We start from the raw sequence: 26,332 nt of genomic DNA on the forward strand, positions 1-26,332 counted from the left end.
TTTTCAGCCCAGTTTTGCATCCTATCTATGTCTCTTTGCAGCCTACAACACCCCTCCATCTCATCCACTACTCCACCAATCTTGGTGTCATCAGCAAATTTACTGATCCACCCTTCAGCCCCCTCCTCTAAGTCATTAATAAAAATCACAAAGAGCAGAGGACCAAGCACGGATCCCTGTGGCACTCCGCTCGCAAGCTGCCTCCAATCTGAAAATTTTCCATCGACCACCACCCTCTGTCTTCGATCAGACAGCCAGTTACCTATCCAATCGGCCAACGTTCCCTCTATCCCACACCTCCTCACTTTCATCATAAGCCGACCATGGGGGACCTTATCAAACGCCTTACTAAAATCCATGTATATGACATCAACTGCCCTACCTTCATCAACACACTTAGTTACCTCCTCAAAAAATTCTATCAAATTTGTGAGGCATAACTTGCCCTTCACGAATCCGTGCTGACTATATATAATCTGGAAACATGCCTGATGCGCGATTGATTCACACGGGAGGCTAGAACGTACCCGGGAATAAAGGCTTTTATTCACTACAAATAGGAGCACACTACTCAACAATATTATCCTAGACTAAAGACTACTAGGAAGTAGCAGTGACCTTTATACTCCTGTAAGAAGGCGGAGTCCTGGGCGGAGCCGAACGGAGTGTACCACATAAACAGTAGTAACAGGTGGAACACCCAACAACCCTAACCCCAACAGCAACGAGAGTAACATATATACAAGTACCCATTGTGGTAACCATCTATGGTTCACCACAATGCCCTTCAGCCCAACTTGTCCATGCCGACCACGTTTCCTAAGCTGAACTAGTCCCATTTGTCTGTGTTTGGCACATATCCCTCTAAACCTTTCCTATCCATGCACCTGTCCAAATGTCTTTTAAATGTTGTAATTGTACCCAGCTCTGCCACCTCTTCTGGCAGATCATTCCATATACACACCACCCTCTGTGTGCAAAAGTTGCCCCTCAAGTCCCTTTTAAATCTTTCCCCTCTCATCTTAAACCTCTGCCCTCTAATTTTGGACTCCCCTACCTGGGGGAAATGACTTTGTCTATTCACCCTATCTATGTCCCTCATGATTTTATGAACCTCATAAGGTCACCCTCATCCTCCTATGCTCCAGGGGAAAAAGTTCCAGCCTATCCAGCTTCTCTTCATAATTCAAACCCTCCAGCTCCGGTATCTTTGTAAATCTTTTTTGCACCCTTTCCAACTTAATAACATCCTTCCTATAGCAGGGTGACCAGAATTGTATGCTGTAGTCCAAATGTGGCCTTACCAATGGCTGCAATTTTACCAGCTTGCCCAGCCCATTGAAGAGGCAGGGCCAGGCCAGGATGGCCCAATCTAGGAGGGGAGGAGGAGGGCACACTGCACACTCTGCCTGTGATCTGTGGGAGGGAGGGGGCATGCTGCCGCTCTGTAGCTATGATCGGTGGGGGTAGGGAGGGTGGCCCACTGCCGCTCTACAGCTATCACTGGTGGCGGGGGGAGGGGGCGCGATTGGTCTGGGCAGTGGGGGGAGCATGGCAGGGGCAATATTTCCAGGTGGTGTGGGGCTCGTGATCGGCCACGGTTTCCCGCAATTGCGGGGGTGGGGTTGGGTTGAGGCTGGCTGCAGCAGCAGAAGCCTGACAGATCGATTTCTCTCCGTTAGGCCTCTGCTGTTGTAATTGCGCATGTGCAGCCACCGAGGTCTGCCCATGCTCAATAACTCCCTATGCTGTTTTATCAATCTGGCTGGTGAGTTAAGCCCCGTCCACTGCCTCTAGTAGCTAGAAACAGCATAGCCCATTTTTTCATGCACTAAAGTGCATAAGATTGGGAGTAAAGACTCACCCAAAAAACAGATTTGCAACTCTCCCATTTCATGCCAGTTGGACACTTAGAATTTTTTCATCAAATTCTGCCCCATGTCTTGTACAGTTGCAACATTGTTTTGACCAATGAAAACAAGTGTGCCAAATGCCCTGTCTACCTGTGACGCCACTTTCAAGGAACTATGTACCTTTACCTCTGGGTCTCTCTGTTCAACAACACTGCCCAGTGCCCTACCATTAACTGTGTAAGTCCTGTCTTGGTTTGCCTTACCAAAATGCAACATCTCGCATTTATCTGAATTAAACTCCGTCTGCCATTCCTCGGCACACTGACTCAGTTGATCAAGATCCCATTGTAAGCCTAAGATAACTTTCTTCACTGTCCACTACACACCAATTTTGGTATCATCCGCTAACTTACTAACCATGCTTTCTATATTCTCATCCAAATCGTCTATATAAATGACAAACAATGTTGGAACCAGCACCAATCTCTGCAGCACACAGCTGGTCACAGGCCTCCAGTCTGAAAAGCAACCCTCTATCACCACTCTGTCTCCTACTGGCAAGCCAATTTTGTAACCAATTGGCTTGTTGTCCCTGGATCTAACGTTACTGACCAGTCTGCCCTGTTGTACCTTGTCGAAGGCCTTGCTAAAGTCCATGTAGACAACGTCTGCTGCACTGCCCCCATCTATTTTCTTGGTCACCCCTTCAAAAAACATAATTTCCCACACATAAAGCTGTGCTGACTATCCCTAATCAGTCCTTGCCTTTCCAAACTCATGTAGATCCTATCTTTCAGAATCCCCTCCAACAACTTACCCACCATTGACGTTAGGCTCACCGGTCTGTGGTTTCCTGGCTTTTCCCTGCCACCTTCCTTAAAAAAACAACACAACATTTGCTTCCCTCCAGTCTTCCGGCACCTCACCCGTGGCTGACAATGATGTAAATATTTCCGCTAGCGGCCCCACAGTTTCTTCCAATGGTGTACGGGAATACACTTGATCAGGTTCCGGGATTTATCTACCTTTATGCATTTTAAGAACTCGAGCACGGTAGCACAGTGGTTAGCACTGCTGCTTCACAGCTCCAGGGTCCCGGGTCGATTCCCGGCTCGGGTCACTGTCTGTGTGGAGTTTGCACATTCTCCTCGTGTCTGCGTGGGTTTCCTCCGGGTGCTCAGGTTTCCTCCCACAGTCCAAAGATGTGCGGGTTAGGTTGATTGGCCAGGTTAAAAATTGCCCCTTAGAGTCCTGGGACGTGTAGGTTAGTGGGTAAAATATGTGGGCGTAGGGCCTGGGTGGGATTGTGGTCGGTGCAGACTCGATGGGCCGAATGGCCTCCTTCTGCACTGTAGGGTTTCTATGATTCTATGACTCTTCTGAATATTCGTTTCGGATCTCACATCTCCTGTGGCTCCTCGTTGATCTTTAAGGGATCCTGTTCTCTCCCTCGTTACTCTTTTGCCCTTAATATACTTGTAGAATTTCTTTGGGTTCTTCTTTACCTTCTCTGCTAAAGCCATCTCGAGTACCCTTTTTGCCCTCCTGATTTCCCTTTTAAGTGTACTCCTACACCCCCTATACTCCTCAGGGGATTCACTGGACCCCAGCTGCCCTATACCTCACATATGCTTCCTCCTTTTTATTGACTAGAGCCTCATTATCTCTAGTCATCCAACTCCTGCCAGACTTGCCCTTCACACTAACAGGAACATACTGGCCCTCAACTCTCATTATCTCACTTTTGAAAGCCTCCCATTTGCCAGACATTCCTTTACCTGCAAACAGCCTCCCTCAATCAACTTTGGAAGTTCTGTGTAACACCAGCAAAATTGGCCTTGCCCCAATTTAGAACTTCAACTTGTGGACCAGACATATCCTTTTCCATAACTATTTTAAAACTAATAGAATTATGGTCACTGGTCCCAAAGTGCTTTCCCCACTAACACTTTAGTCACTTGCTCTGCCTTATTTTTCAAAGGGAGGTCGAGTTTTGACCCTTTAGTGGGGCCATCTCCATATTGATTGAGAAGTATTTCCTGAATACACTTAACAAATTCCTCCCCATCCAAGCTAACACTATTGCAGTCCCAGTCTCTGTTTGGAAAGTTAAGGGCGGCACTGTGGTAGTGGTTAGCACTGCTGCCTCACAGTGCCTCACAGACCCGGGTTCAATTCCTGGCTTGGGTCACTGTCTGTTGAGTTTGCACGTTCTCCCCATGTCTGCGTGGGTTTCCTCCCACAGTCCAAAGATGTGCAAGTTAGGTGGATTGGCCATGATAAATTATCCATTAGTGTCAGGGGGATTAGCAGGGTAAATATATGGGGTTACAGGGATAGGGCGTAGGTGGGATTGTTGTCGATGCAGGGTCGAATGGCCTCCTTCTGCACTGTAGGGATTCTATGATTACAAACCTATTATTCTTGCAGCTATCTGCGATCTCCCTATTTATTTGCTTTTCAATTTCCCATTGACAATTGGGGGCCTATAGAACAATCCCACCAAAGTGATCACCCCTTCTTATTTCTCATTTCCACCTAGATAGCCTCACTGGTTGATCCCTCAGGAATATCCTCTCAAAGTACTGCTGTGATGTTTTCCCTAATCAAATGTTTCCCCTCCTCTCTTGCCTACCCTTCTATCCTTCCGATAGCATCTGTACTCCAGAACATTGAGCTGCCAGTCCTGTCCCTCCCTCAGCCATGTTTCTGTAATAACTAAGACATTCCAGTCCCATGTACACACCCTTGGTTCAGCTGCCTTATCTGTCAGACCTCTTGCATTGAAATGAATGCAGTTTAATTCATCAGTCTTCTGTTGTTCCCTACCATGCCCTTGCCTGTCTTGTCTATTTAACTTTCTCTCTTTAAATTCTGTATTAGCCTCAATGTCCCCTTTTGTCTCACTACTCATTAGGCTTGGAGGGCTGAAGAGCCTGTTCCTGTTCATTGTTCTTAGGGTCTCATCCACCTGCCAGACTAGTTTAAACCCTCCCGAGTAGCTTCAGCAAATCACCCCCTCCAGTTCAGGTGCAACCTGTACCTCTTTTACAGTAAGTGTTTTAACAACACAAGGTTAAAGTCCAACAGGTTTATTTGGTAGCAAATGCCATTAGCTTTCGGAGCCCTGCTCCTTCGTCAGATGGAGTGGACAGGTCACCTCTGCCCCAGAAGTTTCCAATGTTCCAAAAATCTGAATCCTTTCCCCCTCTTCAGCCATGCATTCATAGAACAGTACAGCTCAGAACAGGCCCTTTGGCCCACGATGTTGTGCCGAGCTTTAGCTGAAACCAAGATCAAGCTATCCCATTCCCTATCATCCTGGTGTGCTCCATGTGCCTATCCAATAACCGCTTAAATGTTCCTAAAGTGTCTGACTCCACTATCACTGCAGGCAGTCCATTCCACACCCCAACCACTCTCTGAGTAAAGAACCTACCTCGGACATCCTTCTTATATCTCCCACCATGAACCCTATAGTTATGCTCCCTTGTAATAGCTCCATCCACCCGAGGAAATAGTCTTTGAACGTTCACTCTATCTATCCCCTTCATCATTTTATAAACCTCTATTAAGTCTCCCCTCAACCTCCGCCGCTCCAGAGAGAACAGCCCTAGCTCCCTCAACCTTTCCTCATAAGGCCTACCCTCCAAACCAGGCAGCATCCTGGTAAATCTCCTTTGCACTCTTTCCAGCGCTTCCACATCCTTCTTATAGTGAGGTGACCAGAACTGCACACAATATTCCAAATGTGGTCTCATCAAGGTCTTGTACAGTTGCAGCATAACCCCACGGCTCTTAAACTCCAACCCCCTGTTAATAAAAGTTAACACACTGTAGGCCTTCTTCACAGCTCTATCCACTTGAGTGGCAACCTTCAGAGATCTGTGGATATGGACCCCAAGATCTCTCTGTTCCTCCATAGTCTTCAGAACCCTTTGACCCTGTAATCCACATTTAAGTTTGTTCTACCAAAATGAATCACCTCACATTTATCAGGGTTAAATTCCATCTGCCATTTTTCAGCCCAGCTTTGCATCCTATCTATGTCTCTTTGCAGTCTACAACAGCCCTCCACCTCATCCACTACTCCACCAATCTTGGTGTCATCAGCAAATTTACTGATCCACCCTTCAGCCCCCTCCTCTAAGTCATTAATAAAAATCACAAATAGCAGAGGACCAAGCACTGATCCCTGTGGCACTCCGCTAGCAAGCTGCCTCCAGTCTGAAAATTTTCCATCCACCACCACCCTTTGTCTTCGATCAGATATGATGTGGAGATGCCGGCGTTGGACTGGGGTGAACACAGTAAGAGTTTTAACAACACCAGGTTAAAGTCCAACAGGTTTATTTGGTAGCAAATACCATTAGCTTTCGGAGCGCTGCTCCTTCGTCAGATGGAGTGGAAATGTGCTCTCAAACAGGGCACAGAGACACAAAAATCAAGTTACAGAATACTGATTAGAATGCGAATCCCTACAGCCAGCCAGATCTTAAAGATACAGACAATGTGGATGGAGGGAGCATTAAGCACAGGTTAAAGAGATGTGTATTGTCTCCAGACAGGACAGCCTGCAAGTCCAGGAGGCAAGCTGTGGGATTACTGATAATGTGACATAAATCCAACATCCCGGTTTAGGCCGTCCCCATGTGTGCGGAACTTGGCTATCAGTTTCTGCTCAGCAACTCTGCGCTGTCATGTGTCGTGAAGGCACATTATCACATTTATGTCACATTATCAGTAACCCCCACAGCTTGCCTCCTGGACTTGCGGGCTATCCTGTCTGGAGACAATACACATCTCTTTAACCTGTGCTTAATGCTCCCTCCACTCTCTGGTTGGTTGGCTGTAGGGATTCGCATTCTAATCAGTATTCTGTAACTTGATTTTGTGTCTCTGTGCCTTGTTTGAGAGCACATTTCCACTCCATCTGACGAAGGAGCAGCGCTCCGAAAGCTAATGGTATTTGCTACCAAATAAACCTGTTGGACTTTAACCTGGTGTTGTTAAAACTCTTACTTCGATCAGATATCTAGTCACCGATCCAGTCGGCCAACTTTCCCTCTATCCCACACCTCCTTACTTTCATCATAAGCCGACCATGGGGGATCTTATCAAACGCCTTACTAAAATCCATGTGTATGACATCAACTGCCCTACCTTCATCAACACACTTAATTACCTCCTCAAAAAATTCTATCAAATTTGTGAGGCACGACTTGCCCTTCACGAATCCGTGCTGACTATCCCGGATTAATCCGCATCTTTCTAAATGGTCGTAAATCCCATCCCTAAGGCCCTTTTCCATTAACTTACCAACCACCAAAGTAAGACTAACCTGTCTATAATTACTAGGGTCATTTCTATTCCTTTTCTTAATCAGAGGAACAACATTCGCCAATCTCCAGTCCTCTGGCACCATCCCCATGGACAGTGAGGACCCAAAGATCAAAGCCAAAGGCTCTGCAATCTCATCCCTTGCCTCCCAAACAATCCTAGGATATATTTCATCAGGCCCAGGGGACTTATCGACCTTCAGTTTATTCAAAACTGCGAGTATATCCTCCCTCCGAACATCTACTTCCTCCAGCCTATTAGCCGGTAACACCTCTTCCTCAAAAACATGGCCCCTCTCCTTGGTGAACACTGAAGAAAAGTATTCATTCATCACCTCTCCTATCTCTACTGACTCCATACACAAGTTCCCACTACTGTCCTTGACCGGCCCTAACCTCACCCTGGTCATTCTTTTATTCCTCACATAAGAGTAAAAAGCCTTGGGGTTTCCCTTGATCCGACCCGCCAAGGACTTCTCATGCTCCCTCCTAGCTCTCCCAAGCCCCTTTTTCAGCTCATTCCTTGCTAACTTGTAACCCTCAATCGAGCCAGCTGAACCTTGTTTCCTCATCCCCACATAAGCTTCCCTCTTCCTTTTTACAAGACATTCCACCTCTTTTGTGAACCATGGTTCCCTCACTCGGCCATTTCCTCCCTGCCTGACAGGGACATAGAAACATAGAAACATAGAAAAACTACAGCACAAACAGGCCCTTCGGCCCACAAGTTGTGCCGAACACATCCCTACCTTCTAGACCTACCTATAACCCTCCATCCTATTAAGCTCCATGTACTCATCCAGGAGTCTCTTAAAAGACCCTATTGAGTTCGCCTCCACCACCACTGACGGTAGCCGATTCCACTCGCCCACCACCGTCTGTGTGAAAACCATACCCCTAACATCTCCCCTGTACCTATCCCCCAGCACCCTAAACCTGTGTCCTCTCGTAGCAGACATTTCCACCCTGGGAAAAAGCCTCTGAGAGTCTACCCGATCTATGCCTCTCAACATCTTATACACCTCTATTAGGTCTCCTCTCATCCTTCGTCTCTCATAGAAATCATAGAAATCATAGAAACCCTACAGTGCAGAAGGAAGCCATTCGGCCCATCGAGTCTGCACTGACCACAATCCCACCGAGGCCCTACCCCCACATATTTTACCCGCTAATCCCTCTAACCTACGCATCCCAGGACCCTAAGGGGCAATTATTTTAACCTGGCCAATCAACCTAACCCGCACATCTTTGGACTGTGGGAGGAAACCGGAGCACCCGGAGGAAACCCACGCAGACACAAGGAGAATGTGTAAACTCCACACAGACAGTGACCTGAGCCGGGAATCGAACCCGGGACCCTGGAGCTGTGAAGCAGCAGTGCTAACCACTGTGCTACCGTGCCGCCCAAGGAGAAAAGACCGAGCTCCTTCAGCCTCTCCTCATAAGGCATGTCACTCAATCCAGGCAACATCCTTGTAAATCTCCTCTGCACCCTTTCAATCTTTTCCACATCCTTCCTATAGTGAGGCAACCAGAACTGAGCACAGTACTCCAAGTGGGGTCTGACGAGGGTCTTATATAGCTGCATCATTATCCCCGGACTCCTAAACTCAATCCCTCGATTGATAAAGGCCAGCACACCATATGCCTTCTTAACCACCTCCTCCACCTGCGGGGCCGATTTTAGAGTCCTATTGACCCGGACCCCAAGGTCCTTCTGATCCTCTACAGTACTAAGAGTCTTTCCCTTTATATTGTACTCCTTCATCCCATTTGACCTACCAAAATGGACCACGACGCATTTATCTGGGTTGAAGTCCATCTGCCACTTGTCCGCCCAGTCTTGCATCCTATCTATGTCCCTCTGTAAGTTCTGACATCCCCCCAGACTATCCACAACCCCACCAACCTTCGTGTCGTCGGCAAACTTACCAACCCATCCCTCCGCTTCCACATCCAGGTCATTTATGAAAATGACAAACAGCAAGGGTCCCAGAACAGATCCCTGGGGCACACCACTGGTGACCGACCTCCATTGAGAAAAAGACCCATCTATACCCACTCTCTGCCTCCTTTGGGCAAGCCAGTTCTGGACATACCTATCAAGGACACACAGTATTTGTTCCTTGAAAACGTTCCACTTTTCATTAGTGCCTTTCCCTGACAGTTTCTGTTCCCATTTATGCCCCCTAATTCTTGCCTAATCGCATCATAATTACCTCTCCCCCAATTGTAAACCTTGCCCTGCCGTACGGCCCTATCCCTCTCCATTGCAATTACAAAAGACACCGAATTGTGGTCACTATCTCCAAAGTGCTCTCCCACAACCAAATCTAACACTTGGCCCGGTTCATTTCCCAGTACCAAATCCAATGTGTCCTCACCTCTTGTCAGCCTGTCCACATATTGTGTCAGGAAACCCTCCTGCACACACTGCACAAAAACTGCCCCATCCGAACTATTTGACCTACAAAGGTTCCAATCAATATTTGGAAAGTTAAAGTCCCCCATGACAACTACCCTGTGACCCCCACACATATCCATAATCTGCTTAGCAATTTCTTCCTCCACATCTCTATTACTATTTGGGGGCCTATAGTAAACTCCTAACAACGTGACCGCTCCTTTCCTATTTCTAACCTCAGCCCATATTACCTCAGTGTGCAGATCCCCCTCGAAGTGCCTTTCCGCAGCCGTTAAACTGTCCTTGATTAACAATGCTACTCCTCCACCTCTTTTACCAGCTTCCCTACACATACTGAAACATCTATACCCTGGAACGTCCAACAACCATTCCTGCCCTTGTTCTACCCATGTCTCTGTAATGGCCACAACATCGTAGTTCCAAGTACCAATCCACGCCCCAAGTTCATCTACCTTGTTCCAGATGCTCCTTGCATTGAAGTAGACACACTTCAACCCACCTTCCTGTCTACTGGTACCCACCCTTGACCTTGATACCTTCCCTAATACCTCACTACCTTCAACACTGACTTCTGGACTACAATCCTTTTCCCACCCTCCTGACAAATTAGTTTAAACCCTCCTGAAGAGCCGTAGCAAATTTCCCTCCCAGGATATTGGTGCCCCTCTGGTTCAGGTGCACCCCGTCCTGTTTGTACAGGTCCCACCTTCCCCAGAATGTGTTCCAATTATCCACGTATCTGAAACCCTCCCTCCTACACCATCCCTGCAACCACATGTTTAACTGCACTCTCCATCTGCACATTCATCTGCCCTATCCTCCCTATCTGCCCTCTTCTCACGAGCATGTGGCAACGGGGACAATCCAGAGATTACTACCCTTGAGGTCATGCTTTTTAATCTCCTTATATTCACTCTTTTTTCATCCTTTTTTCTACTTATGTCGTTGGTACCAACATGTACCATGACTTCTAAGTCATCACCCTCCCCTTTCAGGATGTCTTGCAGTGACATCCCTGACCCTGGCACCAGGGAGGCAACACACCATCCTAGAGTCATGTTTTCAGCCACAGAAACTCCTGCCTGCTCCTCACCATGGACATGCCACATCCCACTACCCTCTCTGACTCTGACTGTTCCCTCATATCATCAATACCCTGAGCTCAACTCCGAGGACTCCATTGCCGAGACCACTGACCCCCACCCTTTATCACTCTTGTCCATTCCCCAGACTCTTCCCCCACCTCCCTTCCAGTGTTCCCCAGCCTCCTTTGTCCAGCCGTGGCATACAATTGATGTTATGCGAGGACCCCTCGAAGGAGAAAACACCATCCACAGATCTCAAAGTTGTGAACGAGGTGAAGCTCATCAGGTGCACATCACTTATATACAGTTATAGAACTGAATGTTCTCAATTCACGCTAGTGGAAAACTTAATTTGGAGGACAAAGTTAATTCTAGTGAGAAACCTTTTAATGAGCATGTAATGAATGCAAGGAGGGTTCCCGACATTATTAATCAGAAAGCTCAATCTGCCTTTAATTCAACAGTGAACAAAATGTACGGTTTATCCTGCTGTCAGGAAAAAGATTTTTGCCTCCCACCAAATTAAGTGCCCTCACCCACCTGTCACTGCTGGCAGGAATTTTGCCTAATGTCTTCCCTAATCAGTACCGCCATCTTTCCTTATCTTTTCTGAATATTTGCATCTTAATATTCAAGTCCTCACTTTTTAAAGACATAACATCATAGAAACAGAATATAGGAGAACGCCATTTGGCCATTCGAGTCTGCTCTGCCATTCATTATGATCATGGCTGATCATCAAATTAAATATGTTGACCCCACCTCCCTCCCCCCCCCCGCATATCTTTTAATCCCCTTTGCCCCAAGAGCTAGATATAATACCGACTTGAAAGCATACAATGGGGATGATTCTCCCGGCACAGCAGGCCAGGAGACTTAAGCGGAGGCCGTGTAGAGGGATTCCCGCTGGGCGCCACAGCCTCCGCACATCTCCAGCTGCCAGATTTCCGACATCGTCAGCTCCGCACCAGAAGTCGACGCGGCGATCAATAAATTATTCTAATACTCATTAGCGGACTGAAGTCTCCTATACCGTTAGCCTTTCCCCCCACCCCGGGCCAACCCCACCAGGAGTATTTCACTCCAGCAGGATTTACAACAGCTCTCCAGTAGCAGGGAGCTGGTGGCCCAACCCCACTGGAGTGAAGGGGGGGCAATGGAGGCTCCTCAGAGGAGGGGACTGGGGGTAAGGGGGGTGTCCCCTGGGCATTACCAGCTTGGCTGTGCGAGCCTGGTACCCTGGCACTGCCCAAGGGGCAAAGTGGCAGTGCCCAGGTGACACCTTGTCACTGCTTATAGGGGGCAGGGCCTCTGGGGATTGGGGACCTGCTGCCACTCTGCACCCAGCAGTGATAGAGGGAGGGGGGCCAGTCATCGGGGCTGGTCATCGGGGTGGGGAGGGGGGAGGGCGGGGGATGCGGGGTCAGCCTGCTCGAGGAGTGGGGGTGGGATTACTTGTGGTCGGGGCTAGCCTGGACATGTCCGGGAGCCCAGTGATTGGGGGTGGGGATAGGGGGATCAGAGGAACAGCAATGCAGGGTCACGGGGCTGGCCATGTGATTGGGAGGCTGGCAGTGCGGGGCTATCGTGCATGTGCCAATTTTGGCGCTGGCACACTACCGCAAAGTACTTCCAAGTACTCCAAAATCTCATCCCTAAAACCACCCTATTTATCCTTTCTGCCAGAACACTGGTCCCAAATCAGTTCAGGTGTAGACCGTCCCTATGGTACAGAGCCCTCCTGTTCCAACACTTTAAATGGTGAATTCAGAAAGTTTATATTAACTAAAAAGGTAACAAGTCAGAAAGAAAGAATAGCAGGTTCAATTAGCAGTAAGAAATGAATGCTTGTTTAACAATTGGACAGACTTCTCACAACCCTTCTCAGTCTAGGACATGAAATGATGTGAAAATATGGATAACTTGTAAAACCAACACAACTCAACACTCTGTAAACATATCCATCTCCTGGGGGGAGATTCTCCCAGCGCAGCGGGCTGGAAGACTCAAGTGGCTGTGTAGCCAGCTTCCCACTGAGTCTCTGGCCACCGGATTTCCGGCGCCGTCAGCTCTGCGCCAGAAATCGGCGCGGAGCTGAATAAATTATGTTAATGAAGTTTTAAATATCATTTGCAGGCCCGGGACTGAAGTCTCCGGGCTTGCTAGCCTCTACCCACACCCCTCCTACCTTCCCACCAGGAGTGTTTCACTCCAGTGGGGTTAACAATAGCTCCCCACCAGCAAACAGCTGGCGGCCCGACCCCGCTGCAGTGAAGAGGGCCATCGAGGCCCCCCAGGAAGTTGGGGTGCCCATGAGCACTGCCAGCTTGTCAAGCCAGCCTGGCCCCTGCCACTGCCCAAGAGGCAAATCAGGAAATCGCGACTGCCAGGGGTCAAGGCTGGCTTGGATACATTTGGGGGGCCAGCGATCGGGGTGTGGGGGGATCAGAGGGGTAGCGAAGCAGGGTCATGGGCTGGCCAGCGATCGGAGGCCGGCAGTGCGGGGCTACTGCGCATGCGGCGGTCTCGGCGTTGACATCAGTGCGTGTGCAGTGGCCTGCTTAGCGCTATGCTGCCAGCGTCAGTATTGACATCAGCGCATGCGCAGTGGCCCGCTTAGCGCTATGCTGCTGCCCTCTCCAGTGGGAATAGACCCGCCCCCCGATTTTTAATGAGATTCACGCTAGTGCACTCTGCAGTGCACAGCGTGTGGGAGATTCATTTTGAAAGTCCCGCTGAAAAACCAGTAGGATTTACTCCAGTTTTTACGTGAATTCGACACTTAGAATTTTTTGGGGAGAAACCCATCCCACTTCTCTGTACCTGAAATGGCTCCTCGAGACCTATTTTTTATACCTTAAAAATAATGAATGTACACCTCAGCAATTGTTGGAAAACAGCTGATTGGTCTACAACTTGTCAATAATAAAGTCAGAATTATCCCATTGGTTTTTAGCTAATTACACATATTGGCCGGAATTTTATAGCCATTCATGCCAGCAGGATTCTCTGGTCCCGCAGCAGTGAACGGAGATTTGGCTGAGCTCCAAATTCTCTGTCCTCACTGGCAGCGGCAATGGGGTGTGAATGGCTGGAAAATTCCGGCAATTGTCTCAGCTTTAAGAGAATGCTTTTTCTCAAACTATTATCTCTTATCTTAGGGTAGCCTGAGCGTAGACCAATAATGGGTTAACATAGTAATCTGTCATTTAAAGTTGATATATCTTGAACAGGAATCTATTCATTCCTTCCAGTTAAGGTGAACAAATCATGTTTTTTTTTCAGTATGTCTGAGAAGGTAGGAGGTACATAGGTAAGAGAAGGGATGGGGATTTAAAACAGGAATTTAGGGAGCTAGGGTGGAAGCTGAGAGCCAGGACAAACCATGTTGTCATCTCTGGTATGTTGCCGGTGCCACGTGCTCGCGAGTTGAGGAACAGGGAGAGAGTGCAGATAAACACGTGGCTGCAGGGATGGTGTAGGAGGGAGGGTTTCAGTTTCATGGATAATTGGAACACATTCTGGGGAAGGTGGGACCTGTACAAACAGGATGGGTTGCACCTGAACCAGAGGGGCACCAATCTCCTGGGAGGGAAATTTGCTACGGCTCTTCAGGGGGGTTTAAACTAATTTGTCAGGGGGATGGGAAAAGGAGCTGTAGTCCGAAGTCAGTGTTGGGTGTAGTGAGGTACTGAGGAAGATATCAAGGTCGCAGGAGTGTACCGGCAGACAGGATGGTGGGTTGAAGTGTGTCTACTTCAATGCAAGGAGCATCTGAAGTAAGGTAGGTGAACTTGGAGCGTGGATTGGTACTTGGGACTACGATGTTGTGGCCATTACGGAGACATGGTTAGAACAGGGACAGGAATGGTTGTTGGAAGTTCCGGGGTATAGAGGTTTCAGTAAGAGTAGGGAAGGTGGTAAAAGAGGTGGAGGAGTAGCATTGTTAATCAAGTTTAACGGCTGCAGAAAGGCAGTTCGAGGGGGATCTGCCTACTGAGGTAATATGGGCTGAAGTTACAAATAGGAAAGGAGTGGTCACATTGTTAGGAGTTTTCTATAGGCCCCCAAATAGTAATAGAGATGTGGAGGAAGAAATTGCTAAGCAGGTTATGGATAGGTGTGGAAGTCACAGGGTAGTTGTCATGGGTGACTTTAACTTTACAAATATTGATTGGAACCTTTATAGGTTGAATAGTTCAGATGGGGCAGTTTTTGTACAGTGTGTGCAGGAGGGTTTCCTGACACAATATGTGGACAGGCCGACAAGAGGTGGGGCCACATAGGATTTGGTACTGGGAAATGAACCGGGCCAAGTGTTAGATTTGGTTGTGGGAGAGCACTTTGGAGATAGCGACCACAATTCGGTGTCTTTTGTTATTGCAATGGAGAGGGATAGGGTTGTATGGCAGGGCAAGGTTTATAATTGGGGGAGGGGTAATTATGATGCAATTAGGCAAGAATTAGGGAGCATAAGATGGGAACAGAAACCGTCAGGGAAAGGCACAAATGAAAAGTGGAGCTTGTTCAAGAAACAAATACTGCATGTCCTTAATAGGTATGTCCCTGTCAGGCAGGGAAGAAATGGCCGAGTGAGGGAACCATGGTTCACAAAAAAGGTTGAATGTCTTGTCAAGAGGAAAAAGGAAGCGTATGTAAGGATGAGAAAACAAGGTTCAGTTGGGTTGCTTGAGGGTTACAAGGTAGCAAGGAATGGGCTAAAAAAAAGGGCTTAGGAGAGCTACGAGGGGGCATGAGAAGTCCTTGGCGGGTCGGATCAAGGAAAACCCCAAGGCTTTTTACTCTTATGTGAGAAATAAAAGAATGACCAGGGTGAGGTTAGGGCCGGTCAAGGACAGTAGTGGGATCTTGTGCATGGAGTCAGAAGAGATAGGAGAGGCGATTAATAAATACTTTTCTTCAGTGTTCACCAAGGAGAGGGGCCATGTTTTTGAGGATGAGAGTGTGATACAGGCTGATAGGCTGGAGGAGGTAGATGTTCTGAGGGAAGGTGTATTAGCAATTTTGAAAAACCTGAAGGTCGATAAGTCCCCTGGGCCAGATGGTATATATCCTAGGATTCTTTGGGAGGCAAGGGATGAGATTGCAGAGCCTTTGGCTTTGATCTTTGGGTCCTCACTGTCCAGTGCCAGAGGACTGGAGAGTGGCGAATATTGTTCCTCTGTTCAAGAAAGGAAATAGGAATGACCCTGGTAATTATAGGCCGGTTAGTCTTACTTCGGTGGTCGGTAAGTTAATGGAAAAGGTCCTGAGGGATAGGATTTATGGCCATTTGGAAAGATGCAGCTTAATCCGGGATAGTCAACATGGATTCATGAAGGGTAAGTCTTGCTCACAAATTTGATAGAATTCTTTGAGGAGGTAACTAAGTGTGTAGACGAAGGTAGAGCAGTTGATGTCATATACATGGATTTTAGTAAGGCGTTTGATAAGGTTCCCCATGGTCGGCTCATGAAGAATGTAAGGAGGTGTGGGATAGAGGGAAATTTGGCCGATTGGATAAGTAACTGGCTGTCTCATAGAAGTGACATAGAAGACAGAGGGTGGTGGTGGATGGAAAATTTTCAGACTGGAGACCAGTTACCAGCGGAGTACCACAGGGATCAGTGCTGGGTCCTCTATTTGTGATTTTTATCAATGACTTGGAGGAGGGGGCTGAAGGGTGGGTCAGTAAATTTGCTGATGACACCAAGATTGGTGGAGTAGTGGATGAGGTGGAGGGCTGTTGTTGGCTGCAAAGAGACATTGATAAGATGCAGAGCTGGGCTGAAAAATGGCAGATGGAGTTTAGCCCTGATAAGTGCAAGGTGATTCATTTTGGTAGGACAAATTTGAATGCGGATTACAGGGTCAACGGCAGGGTTCTGAGGAATGTGGAGGAACAGAGAGATCTTGGGGTTCATATCCACAGATCTCTGAAGGTTGCCACTCAAGTGGATAGAGCCGTGAAGAAGGCCTATAGTGTGTTAGCGTTTATTAACAAAGGGATTGAGTTTAAGAGCCATGGGGTTATGCTGTAACTGTACAGGACCTTGGTGAGACCACATTTGGAATATTGTGTGCAGTTCTGGTCACCTCACTATAAGAAGGATGTGGAAGCACTGGAAAGGAGATTTACCAGGATGCTGCCTGGTTTGGAGTGTAGGTCTTATGAGCAAAGGTTGAGGGAGCTAGGGCTTTTCTCTTTTGAGCGGAGGAGGTTGAGAGGCGACTTAATAGAGGTTTATAAGTGGTCTAGTGACCACAATATGGTCGAATTTCTGATTCAGATGGAAGAGGAGAAAGTTTGGTCTCAAACCAGTGTCCTCTGTTTGAACAGAGGGAAATATGATAGGATGAGGGATGAATTGGCTAAGGTAGACTGGGAGAGCAGGCTGGCAGGTAGGATAGCTGAGGAACAGTGGAGGATTTGTAAGGAGATCCTTTTCAGTTCTCAGCAAAAATATATTCCAGCAAAAAACAAGGATTGTAAGAAAAGGGAGAACCAGCCGTGGATAACGAAGGAAATAAAGGAGAGTATTAAAATAAAAACAGCTGCGTACAGAGTGGCCAAAAATAGTGGAGAAACAAGAGGGTTGGCAGCGGGAGAAATACTTAATACGATTAATGTTACCAGAGAGGCAGTGCTGGGTAGACTAATGGGACTGAAGGTGGACAAGTCCCCGGGTCCGGATGGAATGCATCCCAGGGTATTGAAAGAAATGTCAGAGGTAATAGTGGATGCGTTAGTGATTATTTATCAAAACTCGTTGCATTCTGGGGTAGTGCCGGTTGATTGGAAAACGGCTAATGTTACGCCGCTGTTTAAAAAAGGAAGGAGACAAAAGGCGGGTAACTATAGGCCGGTCAGCTTAACGTCTGTAGTAGGGAAAATGCTGGAATCCATTATTAAAGAGGAGATAGCAGGGCATCTGGATAGAAATGGTTCGATCAATCAGACGCAGCATGGATTCATGAGGGGAAAGTCGTGCTTGACGAACATGTTGGATTTTTATGAAGATGTGACTAGGGCGGTTGATGGAGGAGAACCGGTGGATGCGGTGTTTTTGGATTTTCAAAAGGCGTTTGATAAGGTGCCCCATAAAAGGCTGCTGAAGAAGATTAGGGCACACGGAGTTGGGGGTAGTGTGTTAAAGTGGATTGGGGACTGGCTATCCGACAGGAAGCAAAGAGTCGGAATAAATGAGTGTTTTTCCGGTTGGAGGAAGGTAACTAGTGGCGTGCCGCAGGGATCGGTACTCGGGCCGCAACTGTTTACCATTTATATAGATGATCTGGAGGAGGGGACGGAGTGTAGGGTAACGAAGTTTGCAGACGACACAAAGATAAGTGGAAAAGTGAATCGTGTGGAGGACGGAGAAGATCTGCAGAGAGATTTGGACAGGCTGAGTGAGTGGGCGAGGATATGGCAAATGGAGTATAACATTGAGAAATGCGAGGTTATACACTTTGGAGGAAATAATAACAAATGGGATTACTATCTCAATGGAAACAAATTAAAACATGCTACCGTGCAAAGGGACCTGGGGGTCCTTGTGCATGAGACGCAAAAGCCCAGTCTGCAGGTACAACAGGTGATCAAGAAGGCAAATGGGATGTTGGCCTATATTGCGAGGGGGATAGAATATAAAAGCAGGGATGTCTTGATGCACCTGTACAGGGCATTGGTGAGGCTGCAGCTGGAATACTGTGTGCAGTATTGGTCCCCTTATATGAGGAAGGATATATTGGCATTGGAGGGAGTGCAGAGAAGGTTCACCAGGTTGATACCGGAGATGAGGGGTTTGGATTATGAGGAGAGGCTGAGGAGATTGGGTTTGTACTCGTTGGAGTTTAGAAGGATGAGGGGGGATCTTATGGAGACTTATAAGATAATGCGGGGGCTGGATAGGGTGGAGGCGGAGAGATTCTTTCCACTGGATATGTCAGGAGATTCTGGATAGGTGCAGAAAAAATAGGGTTGTTGTAGTGGGGGACTTTAATTTCCCTGGCACAGACTGGAAAGTGCTTAGAGCTGGGGGACCGGACGGGGAGGAATTTGTAAAATGCGTACTGGAAGGTTCTTTGGAACAGTATGTAGATAGCCCGACTAGAGAGGGGGCTATACTGGACCTAGTTCTGGGAAATGAGCCCGGTCAGGTCGTCAAAGTTTCGGTAGGGGAACATGTGGCAAATAGTGACCACAACTCTGTTAACTTTAGGATAGTAATGGACAAGGATGAGTGCTGTCCTACGGGCAGGGTGCTAAATTGGGGGAAGGCTGACTATAGCCGGATTAGGCAGGAATTGGTGGATGTTGATTGGGAGAGGATGTTCGAGGGTAAGTCCGCGTCTGGCATGTGGGAGTCTTTTAAGGAACTATTGATAAGGCTGCAGGATAGGCATGTGCCTGTAAAAAGGAAAGATAGGAAAGGTAGGATTCGAGAGCCGTGGATAACCAGGGAAATTGAGGATCTGATTAAAATGAAAAGGGAGGCGTACGTTAAGTCCAGGCAACTGAAAACAGATGGAGCTCTGGAGGAATACAGAGAGAGTAGGAAAGATCTCAAACGGGGAGTTAGAAGGGCAAAAAGAGGGCACGAGATGTTCTTGGCAGGCAGGATTAAGGAGAATCCTAAGGCATTCTATTCATACGTTAGGAACAAAAGAGTTGTCAGGGAGAAAATCGGACCTCTCAGGGACAAAGGAGGGGAATTATGCTTAGAACCCAAGGGAATAGGGGAGATCCTAAATGAATACTTTGCATCGGTATTCACGAAGGAGAGGGGCGTGTTAACCGGGAGTGTCTCGGAGGGAGGTGTTGACCCGTTAGAGAAAATCTCCATTACGAGAGAGGAAGTGTTAGGTTTTTTAGGGAACATTAAAACTGACAAAGCCCCAGGGCCTGATGGCATCTATCCTCGACTGCTCAGGGAGACGAGAGAGGAAATTGCTGGGCCTCTGACGGAAATCTTTGTCGCTTCTTTGGACACGGGTGAGGTCCCTGAGGATTGGAGGATAGCGAATGTGGTCCCGTTGTTTAAGAAGGGTAGCAGGGATAACCCAGGAAATTATAGGCCGGTGAGCTTGACGTCCGTGGTAGGGAAGTTGTTGGAGAGGATTCTTAGAGACAGGATGTATGTGCATTTAGAACGGAACAATCTCATTAGTGACAGACAGCATGGTTTTGTAAGAGGGAGGTCGTGCCTTACAAATTTGGTGGAGTTTTTTGAGGAAGTGACAAAAACGGTTGATGAAGGAAGGGCCGTGGATGTCGTCTATATGGATTTCAGTAAGGCATTTGACAAAGTCCCACATGGCAGGTTGGTTAAGAAGGTTAAGGCTCATGGGATACAAGGAGAAGTGGCTCGATGGGTGGAGAACTGGCTTGGCCATAGGAGACAGAGGGTAGTGGTCGAAGGGTCTTTTTCCGGCTGGAGGTCTGTGACCAGTGGTGTTCCGCAGGGCTCTGTACTGGGACCTCTGCTATTTGTGATATATATAAATGATTTGGAAGAAGGTGTAACTGGTGTAATCAGCAAGTTTGCGGATGACACGAAGATGGCTGGAATTGCGGATAGCGAAGAGCATTGTCGGGCAATACAGCAGGATATAGATAGGCTGGAAAATTGGGCGGAGAGGTGGCAGATGGAATTTAATCCGGATAAATGCGAAGTGATGCATTTTGGAAGAAATAATGTAGGGAGGAGTTATGCAATAAATGGCAGAGTCATCAGGAGTATAGAAACACAGAGGGACCTAGGTGTGCAAGTCCACAAATCCTTGAAGGTGGCAACACAGGTGGAGAAGGTGGTGAAGAAGGCATATGGTATGCTTGCCTTTATAGGACGGGGTATAGAGTATAAAAGCTGGAGTCTGATGATGCAGCTGTATAGAACGCTGGTTAGGCCGCATTTGGAGTACTGCGTCCAGTTCTGGTCGCCGCACTACCAGAAGGACGTGGAGGCATTGGAGAGAGTGCAGAGAAGGTTTACCAGGATGTTGCCTGGTATGGAGGGTCTTAGCTATGAGGAGAGATTGGGTAGACTGGGGTTGTTCTCCTTGGAAAGACGGAGAATGAGGGGAGATCTAATAGAGGTATACAAGATTATGAAGGGTATAGATAGGGTGAACAGTGGGAAGCTTTTTCCCAGGTCGGAGGTGACGATCACGAGGGGTCACGAGCTCAAGCTGAGAGGGGCGAAGTATAACTCAGACATCAGAGGGACGTTTTTTACACAGAGGGTGGTGGGGGCCTGGAATGCGCTGCCAAGTAGGGTGGTGGAGGCAGGCACGCTGACATCGTTTAAGACTTACCTGGATAGTCACATGAGCGGCCTGGGAATGGAGGGATACAAACGATTGGTCTAGTTGGACCAAGGAGCGGCACAGGCTTGGAGGGCCGAAGGGCCTGTTTCCTGTGCTGTACTGTTCTTTGTTCTTTGTTCTTAGTAAGGAAGTTAAAACTAGAGGACACAGCCTCAAAATAAAGGGGGGTCGGTTTAAGACAGAGTTGAGGAGGAACTTCTTCTCCCAGAGGGTGGTGAATCTTTGGAATTCTCTGCCCACTGAGGTGGTGGAGGCTACCTCGCTGAATATGTTTAAAGCGCGGATGGATGGATTCCTGATCGGTAAGGGAATTAAGGGTTATGGGGATCAGGCGGGTAAGTGGTACTGATCCACGTCAGATCAGCCATGATCTTATTGAATGGCGGGGCAGGCTCGAGGGGCTAGATGGCCTACTCCTGCTCCTATTTCTTATGTTCTTATGAATGGGATAGAGTGGACGTTCAGAGACTATTTCCTCAGGTGGATATAGCTGTTACTAGGGGGCATAACTATAAGGTTTGTGGTGGAAGATATAGGAGGGATGTACAAGGTAGGTTCTTTACTCAGAGAGTGGTTGGGGTATGGAATGGATTGCCTGCTGTTATAGTGGAGTCGGACACTTTAGGAACTTTCAAGCGGTTATTGGTTAGGCACATGGAACACACTAGAATGATGGGGAGTGGGATAGCTTGATCTTGGTTTCGGAAAAGGTTCGGCACAACATCGTGGGCCGAAAGGCCTGTACTGTGCTGTACTGTTCTATGTTCTATGTAAGGGAGTAAGTTTATATAATTTTGTGAATCTGTATTAATAATCAAATGTTAATAATGTGTTTACATTTATAAAAATGAGAAACTGTTGTGTTCCAAATTACAATTCCAGCCTTTCCAACATGTTTATTAATTAATTACTTATCCTTTAATGGTTTCACAATTAAGGCATTTATTAAGGCAATTAAACTTTATTAAGTTTTTATTGAAATGGCTTTTATCAATATAGCACAAAATGCTCAATAACATATTAATTCAAACAACAAAATGATAGTCACACTTAAACTTTTGAAACTACCTACACTAAGGAACACTGTGAAAAATAATAGCTTGCCCATTTCAAAAGGAGATGAGGAGAAATGTTTTCTCTGAGATTTCTGAATCTTTGGGACTCTCTTCCTTAAAAGGTGGTGGGAGCAGAGTTTTTGAATACTTTTAAGGCAGAGGGAGATAGACTTTTAATCAAAAAGGGGGTGAAAGGTTATCGAGGGTTATTGGGAATGTGGAGTTGAGGTTACAATCAGATCAGTCATAATTTCATTACATGGCAGAGCAGGCTCGAGGTGTCAAGTGGCCAACTCCTGCTCCTAATTCGTATGTTTGTATGTATAATTGAATGTCACAGCCTTACTCCATCTCTCTTCCGATACCTCTCTCATCAAAGCTGAGCTTTTTGTGATTTGAAAAGCCTGCCAAAAAATGTAATTGCTGCAATCCATGCTCGTCTTCATGTCTGTGTCATCCATTCTGCTCTGCGCATATATAATCTGCAAATATGATCACTTTATTTTGTAGAAGTCAGGCAGTGAATCTGATATGCTAAGTGAGATGGAAGAAAAAAGGATGAAAGAAATGTCAATCAGAGAGTTCATCAAGAGTAAGTCTTCAAGTTGAAGCAATTTTCAACAAATGTGTGACACTTCTTTAATATGTTTCTTGTCTATCAAACGTGTAGCTGATTTCTGCACTCCTTCTGTAATTTGTTCCCTCCTTTCCTGATTTATGTAAACTGTGCTGTGATATGTGCATTCTCTGTTTTGGTTTGTGTATTAGAGTCATAGGGTGCAATGTTACAAAAAAAATTCCAAGTGCCAAACAAGCAAAAAAACAAGAGAATCACACTTTTTTTGGGTGAGTTGCAAGTTGCAATCTTATGGCACTTAGAACATAGAACATAGAAAGCCACAGCACAAACAGGCCCTTCGGCCCACAAGTTGCGCCGATCATATCCCTACCTCTAGGCCTATCTATAGCCCTCAATCCCATTAAATCCCATGTACTCATCCAGAAGTCTCTTAAAAGACCCCAACGAGTTTGCCTCCACCACCACCGACGTCAGCCGATTCCACTCACCCACCACCCTCTGAGTGAAAAACTTACCCCTGACATCTCCTCTGTACCTACCCCCCAGCACCTTAAACCTGTGTCCTCTCGTAGCAACCATTTCAGCCCTTGGAAATAGCCTCTGAGAGTCTACCCTATCCAGACCTCTCAACATCTTGTAAACCTCTATCAGGTCACCTCTCATCCTTCGTCTCTCCAGGGAGAAGAGACCAAGCTCCCTCAACCTATTCTCATAAGGCATGCCCCCCAATCCAGGCAACATCCTTGTAAATCTCCTCTGCACCCTTTCAATGGCTTCAACATCTTTCCTGTAATGAGGTGACCAGAACTGCGCGCAGTACTCCAAGTGGGGTCTAACCAGGGTCCTATAAAGCTGCAGCATTATCTCCCGACTCCTAAACTCAATCCCTCGATTAATGAAGGCTAGTACGCCGTACGCCTTCTTGACCGCATCCTCCACCTGCGAGGCCGATTTAAGAGTCCTATGGACCCGGACCCCAAGGTCCTTCTGATCCTCTACACTGCTAAGAATGGTACCCTTCATATTATACTGCTGCTTCATCCCATTGGATCTGCCAAAATGGATCACTTTGTGCAAGAAAAGTGCCAGGATTTTATTCTCAACAGCAGTGGGGGAGGTGTGCCTGAGCTCGCTGGGGAAGCTGACTGCTAAACTCTCGGGGCACCATTGCACAAGTGCCCCAATATATAGGAGAATGTTATAGGAGATCTCTTGTCAACCCCCCACACTTGCCCCATAAACATCGCTTCTCCCATCCCCATCCCATGGACATAGGGCAGCCCACACCACAAATTGCCTACTGTTGCGCTGGTCTCCCCACACCCACCCTATAGACATCAGACCCACCCTCCCAATCACTTTTATCTGCAGAGTTCTCTCCCTCTCACCCCGATCGCCACCTCTGCAGATTTCCCTCCTCGCAACAATTGTCACCCCTGGAGAGTTCCCTTCTTTTCACCCTGATCACCACCCTGGCAGAGTTCCCTCCCTGCCCAATTGCCACACAGGCAGAGTGCAGAGTTCCCTCCTTTCCTGATTGCTACCCCAGTAGAGTGCAGAGTTCCCTCCCTCCCACCTCTCTGGAGCTCACATTAATTCCCCCCACCATAGCTCTTCCCCCCCACCAGAGCTCTTCACCCCACCAGAGCTCTTCCCCCCCCCCCACCAGAGCTCTTCCCCCCCCCCCACCAGAGCTCTTCCCCCCCCCCCACCAGAGCTCTTCCCCCCCCCCCACCAGAGCTCTTCCCCCCCCCCCACCAGAGCTCTTCCCCCCCCCCCACCAGAGCTCTTCCCCCCCCCCCCACCAGAGCTCTTCCCCCCCCCCCCACCAGAGCTCTTCCCCCCCCCCACCAGAGCTCTTCCCCCCCCCCCCACCAGAGCTCTTCCCCCCCCCCCCACCAGAGCTCTTCCCCCCCCCCCCACCAGAGCTCTTCCCCCCCCCCCACCAGAGCTCTTCCCCCCCCCCCCCCACCAGAGCTCTTCCCCCCCCCCCCCCCCACAGAGCTCTTCCCCCCCCCCCACCAGAGCTCTTCCCCCCCCCCCCCACCAGAGCTCTTCCCCCCCCCCCCCACCAGAGCTCTTCCCCCCCCCCCCCACCAGAGCTCTTCCCCCCCCCCCCACCCAGAGCTCTTCCCCCCCCCCCCCACCAGAGCTCTTCCCCCCCCCCCACCAGAGCTCTTCCCCCCCCCCCCACCAGAGCTCTTCCCCCCCCCCCCCACCAGAGCTCTTCCCCCCCCCCCCACCAGAGCTCTTCCCCCCCCCCCCACCAGAGCTCTTCCCCCCCCCCCCCACCAGAGCTCTTCCCCCCCCCCCCACCAGAGCTCTTCCCCCCCCCCCCACCAGAGCTCTTCCCCCCCCCCCCACCAGAGCTCTTCCCCCCCCCCCCACCAGAGCTCTTCCCCCCCCCCCACCAGAGCTCTTCCCCCCCCCCCACCAGAGCTCTTCCCCCCCCCACCCCCCACCAGAGCTCTTCCCCCCCCCCCACCAGAGCTCTTCCCCCCCCCCCCCACCAGAGCTCTTCCCCCCCCCCCCCCACCAGAGCTCTTCCCCCCCCCCCCCACCAGAGCTCTTCCCCCCCCCCCCCACCAGAGCTCTTCCCCCCCCCCCCACCAGAGCTCTTCCCCCCCCCCCCCCCCACCAGAGCTCTTCCCCCCCCCCCCCCACCAGAGCTCTTCCCCCCCCCCCACCAGAGCTCTTCCCCCCCACCAGAGCTCTTCCCCCCCCCCCCACCAGAGCTCTTCCCCCCCCCCCCCCCACCACAGAGCTCTTCCCCCCCCACCAGAGCTCTTCCCCCCCCCCCCCACCAGAGCTCTTCCCCCCCCCCCCCCACCAGAGCTCTTCCCCCCCCCCCCCCACCAGAGCTCTTCCCCCCCCCCCCACCAGAGCTCTTCCCCCCCCCCCCCCCCACCAGAGCTCTTCCCCCCCCCCCCCCCCACCAGAGCTCTTCCCCCCCCCCCCCCCACCAGAGCTCTTCCCCCCCCCCCCCCCACCAGAGCTCTTCCCCCCCCCCCCCCACCAGAGCTCTTCCCCCCCCCCCCCCCCACCCACCAGAGCTCTTCCCCCCCCCCCCCCCCAGAGCTCTTCCCCCCCCCCCCCCCCCACCAGAGCTCTTCCCCCCCCCCCCACAGAGGCTCTTCCCCCCCCCCCCCACCAGAGCTCTTCCCCCCCCCCCCCCACCAGAGCTCTTCCCCCCCCCCCCCCACCAGAGCTCTTCCCCCCCCCCCCCCCACCAGAGCTCTTCCCCCCCCCCCCCACCAGAGCTCTTCCCCCCCCCCCCCCCACCAGAGCTCTTCCCCCCCCCCCCCCCACCAGAGCTCTTCCCCCCCCCCCCCACCAGAGCTCTTCCCCCCCCCCCCCACCAGAGCTCTTCCCCCCCCCCCCCCCCACCAGAGCTCTTCCCCCCCCCCCCCACCAGAGCTCTCCCCCCCCCCCCACCAGAGCTCTTCCCCCCCCCCCCACCAGAGCTCTTCCCCCCCCCCCCCCCCACCCCACCGAGCTCTTCCCCCCCCCCCCCCACCACCACCCCCAGCTCTTCCCCCCCCCCCCCCCCCCCAGAGCTCTTCCCCCCCCCCCCCCCCCCCCCCCACCAGAGCTCTTCCCCCCCCCCCCCCACCCCCCACCCCCCCCACCAGAGCTCTTCCCCCCCCCCCCCCCCAGACTCTCCCC

At 49.6% G+C, this 26,332-nt stretch overlaps 1 protein-coding gene across 4 annotated transcripts in view; it reads left to right on the forward strand.

Moving 5' to 3' along the window:
- Nucleotides 1-26,332, forward strand: part of LOC144491451 (solute carrier organic anion transporter family member 2A1-like) — a 450,593-nt gene that overhangs the window by 204,290 nt on the left and 219,971 nt on the right. For 3 of the 4 annotated variants that reach the window (XM_078209279.1, XM_078209280.1, XM_078209281.1), the window contains exon 7: nt 22,597-22,678. The exons of the other annotated variant lie outside the window; for it this stretch is intronic. In XM_078209279.1, coding sequence (XP_078065405.1) covers nt 22,597-22,678 — 82 coding nt within the window. The remainder of the gene's footprint in view (nt 1-22,596; nt 22,679-26,332) is intronic. 4 annotated transcript variants of the gene reach the window in all.

Source organism: Mustelus asterias, chromosome 3 (assembly GCF_964213995.1).
Source record: "Mustelus asterias chromosome 3, sMusAst1.hap1.1, whole genome shotgun sequence".
In the NCBI taxonomy this organism is placed as follows: Eukaryota; Metazoa; Chordata; class Chondrichthyes; order Carcharhiniformes; family Triakidae; genus Mustelus; species Mustelus asterias.